This window comes from Diabrotica virgifera, chromosome 2 (assembly GCF_917563875.1).
Source record: "Diabrotica virgifera virgifera chromosome 2, PGI_DIABVI_V3a".
In the NCBI taxonomy this organism is placed as follows: domain Eukaryota; kingdom Metazoa; phylum Arthropoda; class Insecta; order Coleoptera; family Chrysomelidae; genus Diabrotica; species Diabrotica virgifera.
The window spans coordinates 237,267,207-237,284,162 of NC_065444.1; the positions used below are offsets into that span (position 1 = coordinate 237,267,207).

Here is a 16,956-nt window from a genome sequence, read left to right on the forward strand (position 1 = left end):
TGATGTTAAGGCAAATACCTGGTCGCAACTTGTTCTAGAGGAATATTGTTCCTGCTATGGTAATGATATTAGCCTTTTTAAAAAGTTTGGGAATATTTTTGTTTGAGTAAAACATCATTGTACTTCTTTTTTCTTACCATCTTTTCACCTTGGGCTAGGTTTTTTAATTAGTGGTAGATTTTGGCGATTGCTTCTTCTTCTCGGCATTTTATGGATTTTTACATCTTCGAGCTTATTTTCTTCAATGGCTTTTATAATAGGGAGTGTCTGCTCTTGAAATTAGTTTGAATAGGTATAGAGCGTACCTCTTTTTATGTATCTTTTCGATGACCGGTTTTGACTTTTAGTCGTCTAGCAATGATCTCTGCGCTGAGTGTGTTATTTAGGATTATTGTGATTTTTGTTTCCGTTTTCTTACTTTTTAAGTCTTCTAATGTTTTGAACGGAATTATCTTTTAAACTAGATACCTCATATACCATTGCCCAATCTTGTATTAAAAAAAAACGAGAACATCGGAAAGAGTTAAGTGTAAAAATAAACAGGGTGTTCCATAAAAAACATTAGTTTTTTAAAGTACGGTCCTGTCTATGCCTTAACAATTTTTTTCGTGACTATTACGACAAATAAGTTATTGGGCTTCCTCGCATTAATGTCACACCCTGCATATACCTAGTATAAATTATAAAAATCGATATTGTACGGTACGATTATAATAATTTGCAAAACCAGATGTTTTTTCTTCAATTTTTAAAATTTCTCAACCCGGACCTGTCAAGTTGGACCAACCAATTGACGTTTGACATTGACATACAAGGAATTTTGTAAACAATAAATAGATGTGCCTGAATTTAGTGCTTTTTGTCTGACTAACTATTCAAAAATCGTATTAGAGCTGTGGGATAATTTTAGATTAGCATTTATTATTAAATCGGTATTTTACACAAATGATTTGATAGATGAAGAATAATTTATAAAAATTACAAATCTATAAAATTCCTAGGATCAATAAATTATCTTTAAAAATAGTATGAGGTTGCAAGTATTTGCCAAAGAAATTCCTCAACATATAAAATGCTTTCAAGAAAAAATAAAGATTTGCGGACCATTAAGGAAGGAGTTGTTGGAAAATATGTTAGGAAAGATACTCCTCCGGAAATGCCTAGTGAGTATAATATGTATATTGTTCACTATTTAAAACTGATGTGATGTTTTGAGAATCAATACCAGTCCAGTCTTCCCCAAAGTTATTAAACTAGACTATAAGACAATATAATAACTAAGGGGTAAAGGAAATTAAATAATTATTATGCTATATTCATTTAATAATCCCCACAACAATTATTGATCACCCAAAACTCATTTGATTATTGGGACCACAAAAATATAATAACTTTCATTTATATATTATTTATCTTCTTCTTTTTATATCATAACCCTGGACGGGTCTTTGACTGTCTGGCTATGTCCTTCCATTCACATCTCTCATGTGCCTTTCACCTCCATTGTCCATCCCACCTTCTCATTCTGGTCCTTTCTTTTTTTCGCCTTTATATTAGCTTCCATTGAACATGTCCAGCACTGGACATGTCCAGCCTTGACAGTCTTTGACTTTTCACAAATCTTACAATATCCCTTCATTCAATTCATTAACCTCATTGATTCTTCTGATTCTCTATGTGCCCTCTTCCTCTTGCCCTAGGCCATATATTTTTCTCTGTATCTTTCTCTCGACTGTCCTGATAGTAAGGGAGGAAAGTATGCTAAATGTGCAGTCACTCGAGTGCTTTGGGGACCTATTGGGTTGTGAAGAGTAGGTTCTTGTGAAGAGTAGGTTAAGTAAAGTTTTCCATTTTAGTGGGGACTTTCCATTTTTAATTTAATTTTCCATTTCCAACAATCGCTTTTTTAAATTATAGCGCCATTTATCCATAATTCGAAAAAATGTTTCAAATAAAGGTTACTTATTTTTACGTAAGGAATCCGAATCTGGAATAAAAATGGGGGCTCCTATTTAAAATTTTAAAGTAGCCCCCCACCCCATCTCCGTGGGGGTCGTGTTTGGTGCCATTCAATAGATTGTTCAAACATATTGAATAAGTGTATTTTTCAGTTTTTTGATCTGATGTTCATTTCGCGGATTATCGCAGGATTCGTATTTAAAATTTTAAATTTACCCCCCACCCCTCACCGTGTCAGTCGTGTTTGCTATCATTCGATAGATTTTTGAAAAATATTGGGCACATATTTTTACCCGTGTTGAGCTGCCCCCCCCCCCCCCCCCACTTGCAAAAATCAAAAAACAAATAGCCCTGATTTATGAGCTATTTATGAGCTTTCATATTCCGCAAACTAAAAATTTTGAGCTCGTTCCACTGAGCAGGAATTTAATACTTTAGTGTCAGCCCCCCCACTACTTAAAAATAGGAGTATTGAATCAGTTTTTGCGGCAGAATTACGAGCTATTTATGAGCTCTTGAAATTATATAGTTTCGATTTTTAAGCTCATCCCCTTCACCCCCCAAACAACCCTTTAATTGATTTAACTTAAGAGAAAAATGCTGAGAAAACTTAAAATATATCGTATTGCGGATATAATTCCTATAGCTTATATACTCTAAGAATAAACTATTAAATCACATGCATTTCGATTATTGAGTTACTTCCCCTTCGCAAGAAAACCACCCTATCTTCCCGGCTTAAGAGAAAGTTGTACTTAAATGCATTAAATTAAATAGTTGGCGACTATATATCATTTAATAATTTATAAGCTTCCAAAGTACGCGCATTTAGATCAGTAAATTGCAATTTATTTTGTATAGTGCAGTCACTGAAGGTAAAAACCAACGATTACCTTCAATTTCGGTGAACCTTCATCGATTTTCACGAAAATTGGTCAGTTCTTAGAGGATACGTCAAGAAACAAAGGTGACATGGTACCACCTTGCGCCTTTACCTGTGGGTGGATACCGCCCCTTCTCGGGGGTGAAAATTATTTTATAAAAAATAACTGCACAAATCAATAAAAGAACAAATTAAAAGCAAAATTTATTATATAAAGTTATTAAAATAAGTCAATACTTTTTAAGTTATTAAAGATCAAAGATTTTAATTATTCGTGAAAAAAAATGCATGTTATGAAGCGGTTTTTCGTAAACCACTGAAAAACTGTAAGTTTTTACAAAAAAGTTAACAGTAGTTTAATTCGTATAGCTTATATTCTAAGAATAAACTGTTAAATCACGCGCCTTTCGATTATAGAGCTACAACCCCTTCGCAAGAAAACCATCCCATATTCCCGGCTTAAGAGAGAGTTGTACTTAAAATAATTTAAATTAATTATTTGGCGACTACATATCGTTTAATAATTTACGAGCTCGCAAAATATACGCATTTCAATTATTGAATTGCCATTTTCTTTCTATAGTGCAGTCACTGAAGGTAAAAATCAACTATGACCTTCGATTTCGGTAAATCTCCATTCATTTTCACGAATTGACAATAACAACTTGCGGTTTTAGCCTGGAGTATATGTCACCCCTTCTCGGGGGTGAAAATTACTTTATTAAAAATAACCCCACAAATCGAGAGAGGAACAAATTGTAAGCAAAATTTGTTATATAATGTTATTAATAAATCAATACTTTTTGAGTTATTAAAGATCAAATATTTTAATTTTTGTGAAAGAAAATGCATGCTTTAAAGCGATTTTTCATAAAACTCAAAAACTGTAAGTTTTTACAAAAAAGTTTTCATCACTGAAATTGAAGCTAATAAAAAATATAATAAATTGCTTACTTGAAAAACCCTTTAATGTTAATTTAAAGTAAGTTATTGGTAATTAAATGTATATTTTTTTCTGCGACTGTTCAAATCTAAGGATTCAAGCTTAAATAACGGGAAAGAGATGCATTTTATAACACTTAGGTAATAAATACTTGTCAAAGTACTTAGAAATACCTATCAAAAATGAGCTCCAGAAAAAGGTGATAACATCAAAATCCGCTCACCAATTTTCGTGAAAATGAATGGAGATTTACCGAAATTGAAGGTCATAGTTGATTTTTACCTTCAGTGACTGCACTATAGAAAGAAATTGGCAATTCAATAATTGAGATGCGTATATTTTGCGAGCTCATAAATTATTAAACGATATCTAGTCGCCAAATAATTCATTTAAATTATTTTAAGTACAACTCTCTCTTAAGCCGGGAATATGGGATGGTTTTCTTGCGAAGGGGTTGTAGCTCAATAATCGAAAGGCGCGTGATTTAAGAGTTTATTCTTAGAATATAAGCTATACGAATTAAACTACTATTAACTTTTTTGTAAAAACTTACAGTTTTTCAGTGATTTACGAAAAACCGCTTCAAAACATGCATTTTTTTCACGAATATTAAAATTTTTGATCTTTCATAACTTAAAAAGTATTGAGTTATTTTAATAACTTTATATAATAGATTTTGCTTATAATTTGTTCTTTTATAGATTTGTGCAGTTATTTTTTATAAAATAATTTTCAACCCCGAGAAGGGGCGGTATCCACCCTCAGGGTAAAGGCGCAAGGTGATACTATGTGACCTTTGTTTCTTGAGGTATCCTCTAACCACTGACCAATTTTCGTGAAAATCGATGAAGGTTCACCGAAATTGAAGGTAATCGTTGGTTTTTACCTTCAGTGACTGCACTATACAAAATAAATTGCAATTTACTGATCTAAATGCGCGTACTTTGGAAGCTTATAAATTATTAAATGATATGTAGTCGCCAAATATTTAATTTAATGCATTTAAGTACAACTTTCTCGTAAGCTGGGAAGATAGGGTGGTTTTCTTGCGAAGGGGTTGTAGCTCAATAATCGAAATGCACGTGATTTAATAGTTTATTCTTACAGTATATAAGCTATATGAATTATATCCGCAATACGATATATTTTAAGTTTTCTCAGCATTTTTCTCTTAAGTTAAATCAATTAAAGGGTTGTTTGGGGGTGAAGGGGATGAGCTCAAAAATCGAAACTATATAATTTCAAGAGCTCATAAATAGCTCGTAATTCTGCCGCAAAAACCGATTCAATATTCCTATTTTTAAGTAGTGGGGGGCTGACTCAGCCCCCCCACTAAATTATTAAATTCCTGCTCAGTGGAACGAGCTCAAAATTTTTAGTTTGCGGAATATGAAAGCTCATAAATAGCTCATAAATCAGGGCTATTTGTTTTTTAATTTTTGCAAGTGGGGGGGGGGGCAGCTCAACACGGGTCATATTTTTTAGTTTTTAGATCTATCGTTTTTTGAGAAATCTATTTTGAGAAATATTCGCTTTTTTCTTGTGAAACTTTCTTGTGACTCACCCATTTCCTTACGCCCCGCCCAAATCGTCAGATTTTTGAAATATACACTGTTCTGCATGTACTTAACTTACCTTATTTTAATCTGATGATTTCGAGTTTTTCTAAGGATAGATTTTTTTTCGGCCCCCTCTTAACAAACCCCCCTGTGTTTAGAGCCAATATATGGTAGAGGTACATCTACAGGGTACCAGGTTTCTCCACATATGATAATCTGACGCGCTCGAGTTACTGCAAAAATCCCCGCTTGGGCTCCCCTACCATGAGTTGGGCTTCATTTTTTTTTCTTCATTACTCAGGTTTCACAACCATAGGTTACCACAAGTCGAATCAATGTTCTGTAGATAGTCATTTTTGTTCTTTTGTCTAATAATTTCAATGTCATCAATCTTTTATTTAATTTTTGAAGTTATACTTCTTTAGGCACGAGGGTGAATTTTTACATTCCCTGGCACATGCGCACACCGACAGTATGTTGTTAGTTGCTAAATCATCCAATTTATGTATGTATCAGCGCAACTAAGGTTTGAAAATAATATATTAGTATTTTTAGTAAATATATTTATTATAATTTTTGTGTCTTTGGATTTGTCTTCCTTGGGAGTAAGATAATAAGTATTTTAAACATTTTTATATTTAATACTTCACTTGATCTATTTGTCACCGTCGTTTGTAATTACGTCCCAGAAGCCGTAAAAACAAAACCCTGATGGGTTATTGGTAGAGCATTCGACTACATAACGCGAAGGTCCCGGGTTCAAATCCTGACAGGGACGATTGTTATCCTTTTTTTTTTTAATTTTTGGTGTTTTAATAAAAAATTTTTGAAAGTGGTAATATCAGAATTAGTTTATTAATTAAATAAAATCTGGATCTGATTCAGATCCAAAACATTAATACGCCAGGGCAGATAAATAAAAATGAGCGATTTCAGGGTAAAAATCAATACAGGTATTTGAAGGTGCTAAATCGTAGGGGGGACATAGTTAATTAAAAATACATACAGAGGTACTCGCAAATCAACCTCAGTTTTTTATAAACAAAGGCTAAAGTCAGAAAATATGGTTTTTTGCCTGTAGCATTTTTTGTATCATGTTTACAGCAAAAGTTGTATTATGAAAGTTGTGTATCATAAAAAAAACAATTAATTTTAATTTTGATTAGTTAAAATTGATAAATAATTAACCGAGATAATTGCAAAAAACCACATTTTTTGCACTATTTTGTAAATGTTAATAACTTTTACTAAATATGACCTAAGGAACATATTGTACCTTAATTATGAGGATATTATGTGCCCTTACTAGAGTGCAAAGTATCAAGAAGATCGTTTTGTTAGTTTACGAGTTACGTTATTTGTTTATCCAAAACATTGAATGTTTAAACATCTATTGTTGCCCAAGGGGTATTTTCAGAGCTTTTTAGCCAAGTGGAATGAGTTTTTAAAGACTCAAACTACTAAGAAATTAAAAAAAAATGATACATTTATTATTTAAATGCTCTTAAACAAGTCGTTTAATAAATAGCGAGTTTTTTCCTTATAAACATTTAGAATAACTTTGTTATTTTTCACGACAAATAATTATAATTAGTTGTATCAGAAAAGTTGTAAAAAAACACACATTAAAAACTAAAAATAAACTTTCTATGACCAATAATACCCAACTTATACTTTTTTTTTTGAAAAATCATATCTGTATTGTTTATAAATATTAAGAGTCGAAATTTGCAAAAAATCATAATAGACATCTATATTTTACATTGCAATTAATAACTACAGTATATCTTGTATTTAAAATGAGTAATAACCCTTTAAAATGAAGGTACTCGAGCTGACTTAACTGGGACCGTGTGATGGGGAAGGATCTCTGAGTCCGCTTTCGCGCTTCGAGATTTTGGTATTGAAAGTTCAAATTGGAGCACTTGAAAATTTTTACAATAACTCCGCTTCCAGAGAACGTAGAGCCTTCATTTTTTTTTTAAATTGGGGTAACTGGACGAAATAATAACGACTAGCTAATTTCCATTCACCGGAAAAATCGGGAAATTCTGGAAAATGGACTTTTTTATTCAACATTCATTTACAACGTTAACACTAATATATTTCAATAAATATTTTCATATAAATTTGTAAATAAATAATAAATGTACAGTATATATATCTTTATATATATATACAGGGTGGTTCATCGTATTTGCCTCGGTCTCTGTACGGAAAACGACTTGATATTTAAAAAAATATTCTTGACAGCAATTTACAGGGCAATTAACACTACAATCTAAAACTAATGAAAATTATACAGGGTGCTTCAAAAAAGAGGGGTATATTAAAGTTATATTTTCTCTTATGGAACACCCTACTCGTGAGCCATTTTTGAATTTTCCTTAAAAAAATAAGCTATATTTTTATAAGGGTTTCCTACACGTAAGTACATGGTGTTTTGATTTATTTCAATTTTTATAAGAATGTAGGGTTTAAGAAAAAAAAATTAATATCTACGAATCTAAGAATCCGTGACAAATTTTTTCTTGGATCTTTATAATAGACTATTCAGCATATTGGAACAGATATTTATTGTAATAATATTTATAATTATTTAATCGTACATTTTTAGATTTAAAAATTAATTAAAAACAAAAACATTTAACAAAACTGAAAACATAAACAAAAACATACCTCATTATAGGGTCAAAACTAGTTTTAATGTGTATCTACAAAAACACATATTAAGTATGTGTTTTTGTGTTTTGTGTTTCTCCACAATACACCAGGGTAGAAAAATAAATATGAGCGATTTCAGGGTAAAAATCAATACAGGTATTTGAAGGTGCTAAATCGTAGGGGGATATAGTTTATTAATAATACATACAGAGGTACTCGTAAATCGACCTCATTTTTTTATAAACAAAGACCAAAGTCAGAAAATATTAGTTTAGCATAGTTTACAAAATCTCAAGAAGATCTGTTTGTTAGTTTACAAGTTATATTAAATGTTTATCCCAGACATCGAATATTTAAACAATCATTGTTGCCCAAGGAGTGTTTTCAGAGCTTTTTGGCAAAGTGCAATGACTACTTAAAAACTCAAAGTCCTAAGTAAGTTAAAAAAAATAATATATTTATTTTTTAAATGTTGTTAAACAAGTCGATAAAAAAATGGTAAGTTTTTTCCTTATAAACAATTAGAATATCTTTGTCATTTTTTCTGATAAATAATTATAATTGGATGTGTCAAAAAGCTGGTAAAAAAATGTACATTAAAATGAAAAAAAACTTTCTAGGACCTATAATAGCCAAGTTATACTTTTTTTTTGAAAAATCACATCTCTATTGTTTATAAATATTAAGAGTTGAAATTTTTAGAGCATGGTAATAAATATCTATATTTTATGACAATTGATAAGTACGAACTATCTTCTATATAAAACGAGTAATAACCCTTTAAAGTCAAGTTACTCACGCTGACTGAGCTGGGACCGTGTGATATGGAAGAATGTCGGAGTTCAGTTTCTCTAGTCGAGATTTTGCTATAGAAAGTTCAATTTGGAGCGCTTGAAAAATTTTACAATATCTCACCTTCCAGACAACGTAGAGCCTTTAATTTTTTTTGGGGTAACTCGACGAAAGTATACCAACTAGCTAATTTTCATTGGCCGAAAAAATCGGAAAATTCTGGAAAATGTATTTTTTATTCAACATTAATTTACAACGTTAGCACTAATACATTTTGATAAATATTTTCATAAAAAATTATAAATTTGTGAATAAATATTAAAATATAATTATAGTATGTATACAGGGTTGTTCATTTTATTCGCCTCGGTGTCTGTACGGAAAACGAATTGATTAAAAAAAAATTCTTCATAGAAATATACAGGGCCATTAACACTACAATTTAAAAATAATATGAATTATACAGGGTGCTTTAAAAAAGAGTGGTATATCAAAGACATATTTTCTATGGAACACCCTACACCTGATGAAATTTTTGAATTTGCCCTTAAACAATAAGCTAGACTATACCTAAGTGCAGGGTGTTTTGATTTATTTCAATTTAAAAAAAAATGTAATGTTTTAGAAAAAAAAAATAAACAGGTATTTACAAATCTAAAAATCGGTGACAAATTTTTTTTGGACCTTCATAATAGACTATTTAGCATATTTAAGCAGATTTTTATTGTAACAAAATTTATAATTACATGATCGTACAATTTCAGGTTTAAAAATTAATTGAAAACAAAAACGTTCTCAAATTGAAAAAAAAAATGTATAGATTATAATTATTGATCTTCGTTAATTCTACACAGTTTTTGTACAGGTTCATCAATTTCTTCCACATTATCCATAATTTCTTAAAATAAATCAATTGTACCGAGCTTTGTATAAATTGCAAATATGATACTGATGAAAAAAGATGCTACAACCTCTTGACAGTAATTATAGATGACAAAAGTGAAGTTGAAGAAGATTTGTTTAAAAAAATTAGGGATAATGTTTAAGAAATTAATAAATCTGTACATAAACTGTGTATAATTAACGAAGATCAATAATTATAATCTATACATATACATTTTTTCTTAATTTGAGAATGTTTTTGTTTCCAATTAGTTTTTAAATCTTAAAATGTACGATCAATGGCCGGTTTCACCAACGACGAATAGTAGTTTATTTTATGATTAAAGTTATTCGACCAATAAACTGACATATCTCCATTTTACTAACGTCAAATAAGACTTATTTTATTTATTTATCAAAAAAATACTTACTCTTTGACTAAATTGGCAAGTTAATCTGACTGTAAATATTTAGAAGAAAGTAAATTCGCCAGTTTCACTTTGATATATTAAAATTATATTGAAACAAAATATAAACTTAAACATCTAATACATTTTATTGGACGAATAGCATTCATTGATTTATTTGTTGTTGGTGAAATTGGACCTAAGTAATTATAAATTTTGTTACAATAAACATCTGTTTAAATATGCGAAATAGTCTATTATGAAGATCCAAGAAATAATTGTCAACAATTCTTAGATTCGTAAATATTTATTTTTTTCTAAAATTTTACATTTTTCTAAAAATTTAAATGAATTAAAACACCCTGTACTTAGGTATAGTCTAGCTAGCAGCTGGCATATTGTTTCAATTTGAGCAATTCAAAAATTTCATCAGGTGTAGGGTGTTCCATAAAAAATATATCTTTGACATACCACTCTTTTTTGAAGCACCCTGTATAATTCATATTATTTTTAGATTGTAGTGTTAATGGCTTTGTATATTTCTATGAAGAATTTTTTTTAAATCAAGTCGTTTTCCGTACAAACACTGAGGCGAATAAAATGAACAACCCTGTATATAAATAAATATATAGGTACATACCATAATTATATTTTAATATTTATTCACAAATTTATAATATTTTATGAAAATGTTTATCAAAATATATTACTGTTAACGTTGTAAATAGAATGTTGAATAAAAAAATCCATTTTCCAGAATTTTCCGATTTTTCCGGTCAATGAAAATTAGCTAGTTGTTATTCTTTCGTCGAGTTACCCCAATTTAAAAAAAAATTGAAGGCTCTACGTTCTCTGGAAGCTGAGATATTATAAAATTTTTCAAGCGCTCCAAATTGAACTTTCTATAGCAAAATCTCGACTAGAGAAACTGAACTCCGACATTCTTCCATATCACACGGTCCCAGCTCAGTAAGCGTGAGTAACTTGATTTTACAGGGTTATTACTCGTTTTAAATAGAAGATATTTGGTACTTATCAATTGTCATATAAAATATACATATTTATTACCATGCTGTAAAAATTTCAACTCTTAATATTTATAAACAATAGAGATGTGATTTTTCAAAAAAAAAAGTATAACTTGGCTATTATTGGTCCTAGAAAGTTATTTTTTTCATTTTAATGTGCATTTTTTTACCAGATTTTTGACACAATCAATTATAATTATTTATCAGAAAAAATGGCAAAGATATTCTAATTGTTTATTAAGAAAAAACTTACCATTTTTTTATCGACTTGTTTAACAACATTTAAAAAACAAATATATTATTTTTTTTAATTTTCTTATTACTTTGAGTCTTTAAGTAGTCATTGCACTTTGCCAAAAAGCTCTGAAAACACTCCTTGGGCAACAATGATTGTTTAAACATTCGATGTCTGGGATAAACATTTAACATAACTTGTAAACTAACAAACAGATCTTCTTGAGATTTTGTAAACTAATAAAGGCACTTAATTACCTTATGATCAAGGTACAATAAGTTCCTTACAACCTATTTAGTAAAAGTTATTAACATTTCCAAAATAGTGCAAAAAACGTGGTTTTTTGCAATTATCTCGGTTAATTCTTGATGGATTTTAACTTGTAAAAATTTAAATTAATCGTTTTTTTGTGATACACAACTTTCATAATACAACTTTTGCTGTAAATATGATACTAAAAATGCTATAGGCAAAAAACAATATTTTCTGACTTTGGCATTTTTTTATAAAAAAATGAGGTCGATTTACGAGTACCTCTGTATGTATTTTTAATTAACTATATACTCCCTACGATTTAGAACCTTCAAATACCTGTATTGATTTTTTTCCCGTTTTTATTTTTCTACCCTGGTCTATAAAGACACCGTTGTCTCACTCAGTGGAACCTACAAAAATAGACTACTGAAGCATCCAAATACGCTTGCGCAAGACCTACTTAAGCGACCGAGGAGAGGAAGACTAAAACGCCGTGACCCATTAGACCTTTCTGTACCTGTAATTACTGAAACGTAGACTATATAATTTAATGTGTGTGTATTTTAACTATTGATGTTTTTTTATATGTTCGTAAAATATGTTTTTGTAAATTGATATTTAGATCTCAGATATTTTTATCAGAAATGTATCGCAAAGGATTTTCATCACTGGATGGATTTCCACTATGTTAATGTGATAACCTATCGCTTTTTGTTTTTTTAATTGTAAAAACAGATTGCAGTAAATAAAGGATGTTTAAAAAAAATTAAATAAAATACAAATAAACTTTTAAGTAGTATATTTATTTCGTTGAAATCATATAATAGAAGTATAACTTCTTACGTGCATACAAAGTACACACACATTCTTTTTTTTTATTTAACCTCCTTTAATACACAAAATAATTGTGATTACATTAATAGAGTGCTTACTACTGCTAAAAATTAATTCCTATATTAAGTACTAAACCTAAACAGAATAGAACAAGTAAAAACAAGTAAAAAAAACACTACAAATACATCTAGACAAATAAATACATCTAAATAACTTATTAGTATAGTATATACAATTCCCACTGGAAATGGGTATTTTCATTAGGTTTAAAAATAGTATGAGGTTGCAAGTATTTGCCAAACAAATTTCTCAACATATGAAATGCTTTCAAGGAAAAATAAAGGTCTACTGACCATTAAGGAAGGAGTTGTTGGAAAATATGTTAGGAAAGATACACCTCCGGAAATGCCTAGTGAGTATGTATATACAATTGATGTGACACTTTGAAAATCAATACCAGTCCAGTCTTTCTCAAAGTTAATAAACTAGAACTAGACCATCAGACGATATAATAACTAAGGGGTAAAGGAAATTAAATAATTATTATGCTATATTCATTTTAATCCCCATAAAAATTCTTGATCATCCAAAATATTTTTGCTTATAATTTCTATTTTTTATATTTTATAGTAATAAATGTGTGGACCACCGAACCAATTAGAAGACATTCAAATCAAGGTAGATCATCATTGACTTCCTCTAATACAATACCAACGTCATCAGCTTCCTCTTCAAACTCTTCCTCCCAGTTAACAGTCCAGAAATTTGGCAATCAGAAAACCTTAATAAGTGATGTTGGACTAGGAGCTCATGAAGGAAAATATACACCCAGTGCTTCTGTGCCAGATTTAGCTACCAGGTACTTTTTTTCTTTATTACTGTTCAATTTTTCATGTGCAAAAAATAATCTTATATTTTTTACTGTATGAAACCTATAATTACAATTATTAGTTTTTAAATTATTCCTTAATCCATCACTTACTATGGTTTATTTTTTAACCAAGAGGAGTAAACTAAAAAGACAGATTCACACCCAAGAAAATCACTAGAACAGTCAACAAATACATCGCACCTTTAATAAAAAAGCGAAATAACTCAAAATTCATGGTTTTCGAGATTTAATCATAAAGTGAAATAACTAGACGAGAAGAACCTGTGCCTAGATTCCGTGCACTGTAGATATCTACAGTCGCTTTCTCTCGATGGCAATTGTCATGAAAATATTTGAATTTTTAGTTTTAATTCAAATATTTTCTTGTTTTACTAAGTGTCACTTCAGCATCAATTAGAGTATAACCTAGCAAAACTAGAAAATAATTCAATTAAAGCTAAAAATTCAAATATTTTCATGACACGTGACATCGATAGAAGGCGACTGTAGATATCTACAGTGCACGGAATCCAGGGCCTGTTCCGTTTAACAGCCAGGTTAAAATGATGAAAATGAGAGAGATAAATGATTTTCCCGCTCTTTTTTACTAACGCCTTTGCACAAACCGGTACTCGTAAAGTGGTGGAATTCAGTTATACTCCGGCTGTGTTTGGAGGTAAGATATCCGGTATTTTCAAAGAAAGTGATACAATACGAAACAATTCTGTGTTTTACTAACGAGTAAGTATATTATTTGCTATCGCTTTTTAGAAAAGTGTATTCTTTCAGATTTATTTCACTTTATTAGAAAACTAGTTGAAGATTTGTTAGTTCATTTATGAGTTAGTTCATTTTAGTAGAAATTATTTCTTATTATGTGCCGTACTATTTCAACTATGCAGTTTCTAATTAAAAATTTAAAAAATTACTAAAGTACAATAAGTATTATTTCAATATTCTACTATTATTTTATTAGATAGGTAGTTAGAAACCTTCACGTTTTTGACTTGTTTCACTTTATTATAAAATCAACAATAATTATTGTAATAGTAATACTTTTAATATGCAATGGTTTGATGTTTGCATTGATACTTACGTACTTATTTTTTGATAATCCAATTTAATTAGATTCTTGTTGACTATCAGCTTCTTGTCTAACTAATCGGTATAATATTTATACTCTTGTTTTAGAGTGGCGTCTTCTAGTCTAGAGCACAAAAATACTTGGATTAGTAGCGAAAAATTCCTCATTGGATAATAATTCCATCAATGAAAAACCCGTTAATAATAAATGTGAAACTACGGAAGAAGTAAGTTTCAATTTGTATTACTTTAATATAATATGTATAAATACACATTTTTTTATTATAAACTAAGGCTTTTATCAAACAGTAATAGTATCTTACGTAATAATAGTAAACTTACGAATCTATGTCAAAAAATACAAAAAAAAAAACTATCCCCGCTCGTTGTCTGAAAGAGCCATGTACCGAAAAGTGCAGACTTAATTGCTCCGATAATATCAATACAGCAAACAGATATGGTATTTTTTGCAAGTTCTAGGAATTGGGCAGTTTGCTAAAGCAAAGAGCATACATAAATTATTCTTGTATGGATGATATTCAACCTAAGTACAGGTACACAAACGCTGAGAATCCTAGGCGCTGCAACCAGGCTTTCCATTTTGTTATAAATGATGTCAAAATTAGAGTGTGCAAAACATTTTTAAATCAACTTTAGATATTTCTGACCGCATGATTTTTACAATACAGACTAAGATTGATGCAAATGGTTTTGCACTGGATGATTTAAGAGGAAAACATTGGAAAAATGATCCCGAACTGATAACCGACATCAAGGGGCATATTAATTCTATACCAAGGGTTGAATCTCACTGCCTACGCGTTTCTACTTCAAGAGAATACATAGAAGGCAGCAAAACCATTAAAGATTTATACAATGATTTTAAATTAGAACAAGAGCGGTACAATAAAGAAATTGGTACATATATTACCTATTATAAAATATTTACTACTGAATTTAATATCGGTTTCTTCCAACCAAAAAAAAGATCAATGCGATCTGTGTAATACCTACAACAATTCCAATGTTAATGAAAATAAAGACCTGGAGCAAAAATATAAATCAAATATAGAAGAAAAAAAAACTGGAATAGGGCTGAGAAATTAAATGACCGAAACAAAGTCAGCCAGAATGTAAGAGTAGCTAGCTGTGCTGCAATGTCATACAGGTCAGTCTTCTTCATTTTATTATAAATCAAAACTGAACTGTTACAATTTAACGGTGTCGGAACTGACAGAAAGAATCTAAGCAGGCATATAAAAATGTACACTGTTATTTTTGATCTAAATGTGATGCAAAACGAGGCTCCATAGAAATCGGTTCTTGCATATGGGCCTATTTAAAAAATATAAGTGAAGAGGGCGATGGTGAAAAAAAAGTCATATTCTATTCAGACAATTGCTGTGGACCAAAACAAGAATAAGTATATAACGTCGCTGTATTTATTCGCTGTGCACACGTTAAAAATTAAGAGAATTACACATACATTTTTAATAAGGGGCCACAGTCAGAACGAAGCCGATAGTGTGCACAGTCTTATTGAGAAAGAAGTTAAAAAGAGCTTGAAATCTGGATATATTTACACTCCAGACCAATATGTAACTTTAGCAAGGAATGCTAGAAAATCGAACCCACCTTTAATTGTGCACGAGATGAATTACCAATCATTTTATGATTTAAAAGGTTTGCAAGAAGAATTGGGGTATAACTTTACGATTAATACTGAGGTAGAAAATGTTAACTGAAACGAAATCAAAGCAATACAAGTGAACAAAGATAATCCTACATATTTTTTATAAGACATCATACAAGGATGAGACTTATAAACAGGTAGATGTAAGGAACAAACGAAAAAAAAATAGGATCAATAACGGAAATAGCACTCAAACCCGCCTATACAGAAAAACAAAAATTGAGTACAAACAAACGGAAAGATTTGCAAGCATTGCTATCTAAAGGATCGATTCCTTCTTTTTACTCCCAATTTTATAATTCAATAATTTAATCGTTTTTTTAATTCATAGTTCTAAGATAAACGTTGTGCCATATTTGAGAGTAGCCACACAAGTTTCTTGAAACAATCTATTTTATATTTTCGGTTTATTTTTAAAATGTATTAACATCTTTTCATTGTATTATCATAGTGTTACTTATGTTTTAGTTTAATTTTGTAATCAGGCAATTTTGTTAATAAAGATAAATAAACGAATAATCAGTATTTTATTATAAAGAAAACGAAAATTCATTTTGTGTTTAAGAAAATATAGAAACAACTAGGATTAATTCAGTGTCAACTCAAAGTTTTTACATCAAAACTGCAACAAACCTAATTGTTTATTTTACCTGACAGTTCATTTAGCAATAAAAGAGCATCATGTAGAATTATTTCATCGGCGCAGAATATATGTTTAATCATAAAGTGAAATAACTATAAACTAAGAACAACACATTTGCACCCTTAACAATAGACGAGAGGATTAGCATTTACTAAAATCTAAGAGCTTACTAATTAAACTCTCCACACCAACCTTTAGAATTCCTCTAACCCGTACGATTTTTGT

General features: G+C 30.0%; 1 protein-coding gene across 2 annotated transcripts in view; it reads left to right on the forward strand.

Moving 5' to 3' along the window:
* Positions 1-833: 833 nt before the first annotated feature.
* The window catches only part of LOC126880499 (protein salvador homolog 1), a 53,185-nt gene continuing 37,062 nt past the window's right edge, over positions 834-16,956 (forward strand). Inside the window, exons 1-2 of one of the 2 annotated variants that reach the window (XM_050644380.1) lie at positions 834-1,163; positions 13,072-13,300. In XM_050644380.1, coding sequence (XP_050500337.1) covers positions 1,073-1,163; positions 13,072-13,300 — 320 coding nt within the window. In that variant the 5' untranslated portion in view covers positions 834-1,072. Of the gene's footprint in view, positions 1,164-12,708; positions 12,854-13,071; positions 13,301-16,956 lie in introns of those variants that run through there. The other variant, XM_050644379.1, reaches the window with a different exon arrangement.